General features: G+C 40.6%; 1 protein-coding gene across 3 annotated transcripts; it reads right to left on the bottom strand.

Moving 5' to 3' along the window:
- Positions 1-7628, bottom strand: zc3h14 (zinc finger CCCH-type containing 14). 3 transcript variants are annotated; one of them, XM_067572398.1, is made up of 17 exons: positions 7484-7628; positions 7136-7178; positions 4695-4809; positions 4516-4556; positions 4213-4381; positions 3771-4092; positions 3523-3686; positions 2866-2966; positions 2617-2775; positions 2265-2342; positions 1943-2099; positions 1631-1836; positions 1370-1508; positions 1123-1262; positions 762-844; positions 484-590; positions 1-220 (listed from the first exon to the last, which is right to left on the bottom strand). In XM_067572398.1, the coding sequence occupies exons 1-17, from the start codon at positions 7517-7519 to the stop codon at positions 217-219; spliced, it is 2064 nt and encodes a 687-aa protein (XP_067428499.1). In that variant the 5' UTR covers positions 7520-7628; the 3' UTR covers positions 1-216. The 3 variants fall into 3 exon arrangements, with proteins under 3 accessions (XP_067428499.1, XP_067428501.1, XP_067428500.1); XM_067572400.1 differs by having other exon boundaries at positions 762-841; XM_067572399.1 differs by having other exon boundaries at positions 3523-3683.
- Between the last annotated feature and the right edge of the window lie 323 nt (positions 7629-7951).

Below are 7951 nucleotides of genomic sequence, written 5' to 3'. Positions count from 1 at the left end.
TTGAGTTCATCATCATGATGTATTTTAATGTTCTCAGAACATCAGCAAAAACCTGACAACTTACAAAACACTTTTCTTAAAAACCGGTCCAAACAATACAGTAACAGAAATGAGAATTAAACATTTAAATCTAAAAATGAATGTTCGTAGACAGCATTACAGAGCATCTTCCACAGTTTCACATCATCAGACTTCAGTCGGACTCCCTGGACTTTATTAGCTGCGAGACAGAGAGACAGAAAACCATTAGTGGCTGCAAAGTAATATAACAAAGATGCATTTCAGCCTTAACATGTCTTATATACTGTACATGATCAAATCAGATGTAATGATGACATTTAAAACATTACTTTAACAATCTTCTCTGTCATACATTGGTTGAGTCCTCTTTTTCTACTTGCTCAGTATATCACAGCAGCTCCCAACAATATAGAAACTTGGTATTATTATTATTTCACTTTGTATTTCCCCCCTTCTGTTCACCTGCTATTTGTCTTTGTCCATTTCAGAGCGTGTCTCGGAGGCACAGCTGTGTTTGGGTGGTAAAAGGTGCATCCAGATCGTTTACAGAGGCCCGCAAAGCGACAAGGCTGTGAAAAGACAAATTAATTCAGAAAAATCAAACTTCATTTCATGGCTTGTTTATACTGTCCTCAATGAAAGCATGAGTGGAAATTAATTTTAACTGAAGTCTGTTCCCTTTTACCAAACCCTATGTGCATAAAAAAGAAACACTTCCCAGATACTTCCAGATGTTTTACCTTTGGATGATAAAACGGACAATCCATCTTCTTACACGCCGGGAAGAAGCGACACACACTAGTGGTTTGCATTGGTTGCGCTGCTGTAAACACAAAGAGTCAAAAAGTTAGAGACACAGACTGGAAGATCTTAACACCAACCTGAAGAAATTACAATGACGGCTAAAATACAGACACAACCGGGTTCATGGAGACACTTTCTTTGTGGAGTCTGAATGAACTCTTACTGATTAACTGCACTTTTATTCTGTGTTTGAAATGTTCACACAGAATATATAAAAAGGAATAAAAAAAAAAAAGCCTAGCAGATTTTTTCATGCAGAACAGAGTTAATCACAGGAGGTAATGAGAGTGAGAGCACCTGGCCGGGGCGGAGGAGCCGCTGGGCCTCTGCGGCTGACATGAGTGAAGGGACACTCTGGTTTGGTACACCTGGCGTCATATTTACAGTTGGGATGGACGAAAAGGCATTTATCCCCAAACTTGCAGCTGGGAAAAGTCCTTTGGAAAAAACAAAAACACATTAAATCATGAATATCGACTAATAAGTCAGCGCTGAGCGATTGAAAACTCCTCCGTCGTTTTTGCAGTTCAACAAAACTACTCACTTGCACTGTGTCGTCGGGTGATGGTACAGACACTCATCTCCACTCTTACACACTGGCCAGAACTTGCAGCGCTCCATCACTTTCTGTTTCTTCAACGGGGCGCCATCATCCTCTGCCATGTCTACATCCATCACATCCTCTGTTAAAAAAAGGAGAAAACAAGACTTTTACTATCTCTTTACTAAAGCACTTTGTAACCCTGTTTAGAAATATGCTATTTAAATAAGGTATATTGTCATTATTGCAGTATTATCCCCGTACCTTCTAGTGATGTAACTCCGCCTTGTAGTCTGTGAAGGACGCTAACTTTAGACTCCCTGTTGACATGAACAGTTGCCTCAGTGACCTTTGTGGGTGGTCTCACGTCATCCAGCTCCATGTCACATTCTGCAAAGTTCCCCAGCGGGCTCGGTACCCCGTCTAATGTCACGATGAACTTGGGGCTGCCAGAGTCAACTCTCTCCTTACTAGTGTAGAGAAAATCCACAGTGAGGAGAGGACAAAACAAAATATGTGAGGACAAATGACACGCACTTCAGTTTATGTACTCGTATAGTGCACATCTGTGTGTACCTGGCCTGGATGGTGCGTGGTAAAGCAGGCAGGACTTCATCTTTGGCTTGAAGACGCTGCTGGCTTCTGATTTGAGGTTCTTCCAGTTGTGGCCGACTCATTATGAAGGAGCGGGTATCGAATGTCTTTGACTCGTTGTTCGCGGCGACCTCCACACCTAGAGACAAACAGAAATATGGTCACAGATATCTTGTTGTTATCACTGAAGAATCTTCTGGGATATTGATAACGTTTGTTTGGGAGAACAAACTACAAATAATGTAGCATTTTACTGAAATTGCCCAACAAAAACAAAATGAAGCAAAACAAATCAAACACTCACCATAGTCGCTCTGTTCTCGTCCATCATTGCTCTCTGCTAAGTCCAACTGAAGACGTGAAGCTAAAGATCTGGCTGGAGCTGATGGGAAACATAACAAAAAATATAAAAAACTGAATTTTGTCCTGTAGTCTAAATATCTAATTTAATTATCACTTGAAGAAACACTAGAACTTAACTATTTTGGGTGTTAAATCATTGGAAAGCATTAGTCAGCGCTGCACATAGTGAAATATCTTGTCATACATTGATTATGCAAGGACATTCAAAATCTATGTGACAAACAGGTCGTGTGTTAACTGTAATACTTTGGGTGGCTGGGTGTTGTTGTTCGGCGGTTCAACTTTGTACATACCAAGAGATCTGGATGGAGGTATCTCTGCAGAGGTGTAGGTCCGCACCCTGGGGGCCAGGCTATGGAGGTGTTCTTGGACCAGCTGGATGGCTGCAGTCATCTCCTCATTGCTGGCTAAGCGAGTACGAGGCGCAACAGGAACAGTCTGCCTCTGTGGTACTGTGAGGGGAACAGCCGACATCAGAAAGTGATGATGACCGCCTAGAATAAAACCACATAATGTTTCTAACACGGCGGTGTGCAACATACTTGTCGGGTAGGCTGTAGTTTTGGTGATTGAGTCCTGGGCCTCAGAGATGGCCTTCAGTATCAGATTCCTGTTAGCTTGCTTGGCTGGTGGGAGAGAAGGTCTGAAACAAATGAAATTACAATCCTGTTAAATCCTACAAACTGGAGTATTCTTAAATATTTATATTTTTCTGCCATCCCATTGACTTGAATGAGAAACTGTGTCTAGTTTTGGCTGGTACTGTATGTCATGTTTATCACCACTGGAGGAAAAAAGGCCTGAGTTTTGAGTACAGCAGTTAAAGATCTGCTTCAAACATATAAAAATACTTTATCTTTTATCTTGAGGTTTAACTGCTGGACACAAGATGTCTCCTACTTCATTGTTAAGTCCATTCTCAGTGTTTGTGCACTGGAGGCTTCAAGTTTCCACATCACACACGTGTGAGTTGCATACTGGACCATGACTGGCTCTTAAGTAGTTGTGATGTCACAAATCATACTCATAGGTACTTCTTCTAGGGTCAAACTCTGCACACACATCTTTCTGCACAGTGAAGCTCAAACATCAAAGTGAGGGAACAAGAAGAAAAACATAGTTTGACTAGAGGAAGACTTTAAGAAAGCCCAATAACCAAAACAGTTATTTAAAGTATGATATGAGGTGCTGACACTGACTTGCGTTCTGGTTTGGAGGGAAGCGACACTCTGCTGGACAGGCCTCTTCCTCCATAGCTTGTATCGTCCTCCTCAACGTCATCACTGTCCTCATCTGCCGCCCGATTCACTCGCACCACTGAACTCGCAACTGGTGCTTTACGTTTACGTGAAAACTCCTCCTGCTGAACGGTGGAGACAGAATATTAATGTTACATTATCCTGCTCTGAGCAGAAGACCCGCAGCGCTTTCACTCAGTCAACATTACCTTACTGGATCCACTTCTAGAGGTTCTGCTGCTTCTGCTGTCCTGTTGCCTGGTGTGAGAAGATCCTTCTGTGGGCTGACACGTGTCTGCAGAGCTTACCGATGTAAACCTGCTCTGACACGGTCTGTAGATTTCAGCTGTTGGTCTACTAGCTGCCCCGCGCGATCGTCCCGGGTTGGTGCTGATTTCTACAGGGTCCTCAGCGATGAGGTCGTCGTCCATCTCTGGTTTGATGTCGATAACGGCCTCTGAGGGGAGCGGCTCCATGAGGGGCTTAACTGTGGAGGTAAGGCGAGAGGAACTCTTCTCTATAGGCCCCCTCCTGATAAGAAGCAGCAGAATATTTGTGTTTTACATTCGTGTAGTGTTGGCATGAGCCTTAGACAATGAAACGTGAAGGAAGGAAAAACATTCAGAATTAAGACATTTCTGCTTTAGTCACCTGCTTTCATGAGCGGAACTAGACACACGTGCTTCAGTCCTATCAGAGCGTGAGCTGGACACTGTCAACACCTTTGACTCTTCTCTGCTGTCTTCACTGACTGACGATGGAGTCTTCCCCATCACAGTACTACTGTCAGACTGCAGCTGGTGTCTGAGAGATGCAGGCTCTTCAACAACCACGTAGACAAGAAGAGGAAGAAAACATGAGATCGTCTGGGACAATAATTATAAAACAATTTCCCCTTCAGCAGATTGGAAAATGCAAGAATACCAGGGATGTGTCCAGTAGAGATAGACTTACCAACTGCAACAGATCTTAACTTCTCCAGGACGCCCTGCAGCCTAAAAATCAATCAACAAACCAGATTAGAGCAGTCTTGAGAATAATTGTATTTTAAGTGTTGAGGACAGATGGCGCTACAAGAAGAAGAGAGTGGAAAATGTGATTTGACATAAAAGACATTTTGTTTTGTGTCATACCAGGCTGTAAACTTGATAGTGTTGTTTCCAAGGAAAAGGGAGAGGTCGTCAGCCATCTGTTGAGAGGTTTTCTTGTTCGCCACCATCACCATGATGTAGTCAGGAAGCTCCTCATCTAAAAAGATGAAACGCCATGTCAGTTTTAATTATGATGCTGAAGTTAGCTTCCAATTCAGGCTTAAGGGAAACATAAATAATGATATTTAGCAGCTGATTCTCTGTTTTTTCACCACTTACACATACATTCACCGGCCACTTCATTAGAAACACCTCCAATACAACAGCTCTGCCATGAATTCTACTTTTACGAGGCTTATACGTTCAGTTTTTGTTGACATTTTCAGAAATGTGACAATTCTACTTTACGTTTATATTGAAGTTGTTGTGGGTGGTGTACTGGGGTTTATTATATTGAATGGTGTTCCAAATATTTTGCCGTCCCCTCATGTATGTTAATGGAGTGGACAAAATATTAAATATTATTAATATCCATTGTATATGTATTTTGAACTTATTAACTGTATCAATGAATCAATAAACACAAACACTGTCATTTTCTTCCTGTGGAGCCGACATGCAAACCATTTTGGTTCAGTAAATTTCTGCTGGTGAAGGCAGTTTGTCCGGCTGCTTCTGTGGACAGAGACGCTGAACTAGCAATGTGCATACATAGACCTCAAAGGGGGCTCGAGCACCTGCTGTTCGGCCTCCAAGAGAGAAAGTCTCCCTTTATTGGGTTGTTTTTTTTAAATAAATATATTTATTTAACAGGAATTTATAAATTCCTGTTATTCTAGCTACATCCAGTGTGACACAACAATATACTCAGTACCTCATATCTTGTTTCTGAATGTAACTGACAGATAATTTATATTAGTATATGTTAGGGTTAATAGTGTTTGCAATTACAGCAAGGTAAAGTGAGGGAACTCAGTAGCCCAGAACTAAGGTTTGGGGGTGACTATTATTGTCATTGCACATCCCATGCAAAGCGGGTACGGATGCTGTCATGACTCACGCAACAACTTGTTTAAGTTAATTATAAAGTTGTGACGATATGATGCACTTAAGAAATACAACAAAATTAAGGTTTTCCTCCTTCTGTAACAAGCAGCCAGTGAGGTGCATTCAATGTTAGCTAAATAAATCGGAGTTTCTAGTGTCAAACTGAGCTGCATTAACTATAGTCAACAGTGATGTTGTTATTGTGTTTGTGATATTAATGTCAGACATTAAAGTAACACCTAATGTAAGGTTACTACAGTAAGCACACATATTTTTATGTGTTAATGTTGCTCAACAGGTGAATATGTGTTTAAGGACAGTGAATGCAGCTACATTTACATGAATGCTGAATGTTAACGGTTTAGAAAATGTCATTATATATTTAGACAAACAGTTAAGTTAAAGCTTTCAGTTTTTTTCCAGTATTTTTTGGAGGGAGGGAGATGATGGATGAAGGAATCTTAACTATTAAAATCGTAATAACAAACCAGTGTCTAATACAACTTATCTAAAGTCTTGCTTTTTTGAATTGTGGCTTAAATGCGTGATGTCTTCCAAACCTCAGTATTATGATATGATATGTGAATAGTGGCAGTGTTTGAACCAACCTCAGTCATGTGTTCAATTAATTTATGAATTAGGGACTGAACGCAGGTGGAGTGACAAGTGGGGAGTCATCAGAGAGGCGGAGAGTGTGGATGGACTGTTGTGCTCACATGAGACGAAACTGTTTCTTCTCTTGTGATAAAGTGTGAGAGGAACAGAAGTGACTCTACAGCTGATGCATCGCTCTGGATTCCGCCATATTTCTCTTTTTGCCTCGGCAATGCGCGTCCATGAATTTGAGGGTCAGAGCTTCTGTATTTGTTTGAGTGCTTGGTTCAAATATCAACAATGTTTCTCCAGAATGACTGACTCTACCTTTCAAACCCAGTTTCAGATTTGTAAAACCTTGATTCTCTTTGTGAAAACACAAAAAAGGTGCGATTTCACTGATACGTCTCCATCAAGACCACATTATAATAGATCCAGATCAAAAACCACCAAATTAGACTTGTCAAATCTGGATTAGATTATTATTATTATTGTTAAGATTTAGTCTAAATGTAGTCATTTTTGATCTGGACTTAGTTCAATGTGGTCTGAATGGAGAAATATCCGTGAAATCGCCCTTTTTTCAGTTTTTACAAATGAAAGCTTTCACAAATCTGGCATTGGGTTTAAACTGCGTTAAGGCTTCTTGTCATGATGTCTAACACTGTTTCATAAGTGTAAGTGGTGAAAAAAGGAGAATCAGTCGCTGAATACCAATATTTGTTTCCCTTAACTTTCCCCTGAACCCGAATGAATCGGGAGCTAACAACAGCGACGTGTTTTGATTGAAGTATCAGTCAATGCTCATAATAAGCACTAATGTTGTGAGTTTATTAACTTACCGATATAGGCACCGAGCTCCTGAAGCTTGCCCTTGATAGCAGCCTGCAACAGACCAGGAGCACAGCACACAATACAATGATATAATACAGTAGCAAAAAGTACCTAATTTACCTTAAAATCTAACAAAAACAGCTGCTAGCACGCCTGTTAATCTGCCTGCTGGCTGACTCCTCAGATAGTGTAATATTAGCCTTGGTCGGCCTTGTAAACAGAAACCTCGCTCCCACTCTGCACGACTGATGACAAACTAAGCTAACAGGCTAACAGGCTAATATTAGCCAGCAACGTCTGTTTCAGCGACTTTAACGCCGAAAAATCACTCAAACACACAACGTAACGTCACTCACTCTGATTTTCTTGCTGATCTCCGTCCCGATTTCCATTCTTGTCGTGTTTTTCCAAACGAATAAGTTGTAAAAGAAGCAGCTGTTTATCCAGCTCCCCCGCTAACCACCACGGACAAATATGATCACGTGACCGATGAAGGTAGCCGAAAAGGGACAATCCGTGGAAAAAACCCTCAAAATCACAAATATATAAAATAGTAACATTACACTAGAGCCACGAGCTGAAAAACACTTCAGAGACAATTATATGAATTATATCATCAATAATGGTTTAAAACATGAGAAAAAATTAGACAAACGGTATTTATGAATACTGTTTGCTGAATAAAAATAAAAAATGGAAATACTGGATAGGTAATGAAGAATAATTGATTTTTTTTTTTTTTTTTTATCAAAAAAGAGACATTCCGATAAGGGAGAGTGTGATGAAGATCTGTCAATTGCCAGTCTTAAATAGTATAAGACTTG

Source organism: Thunnus thynnus, chromosome 18 (genome assembly GCF_963924715.1).
Source record: "Thunnus thynnus chromosome 18, fThuThy2.1, whole genome shotgun sequence".
Lineage (NCBI taxonomy): Eukaryota > Metazoa > Chordata > Actinopteri > Scombriformes > Scombridae > Thunnus > Thunnus thynnus.
This window is presented reverse-complemented; position numbering and strand designations above follow the sequence as displayed.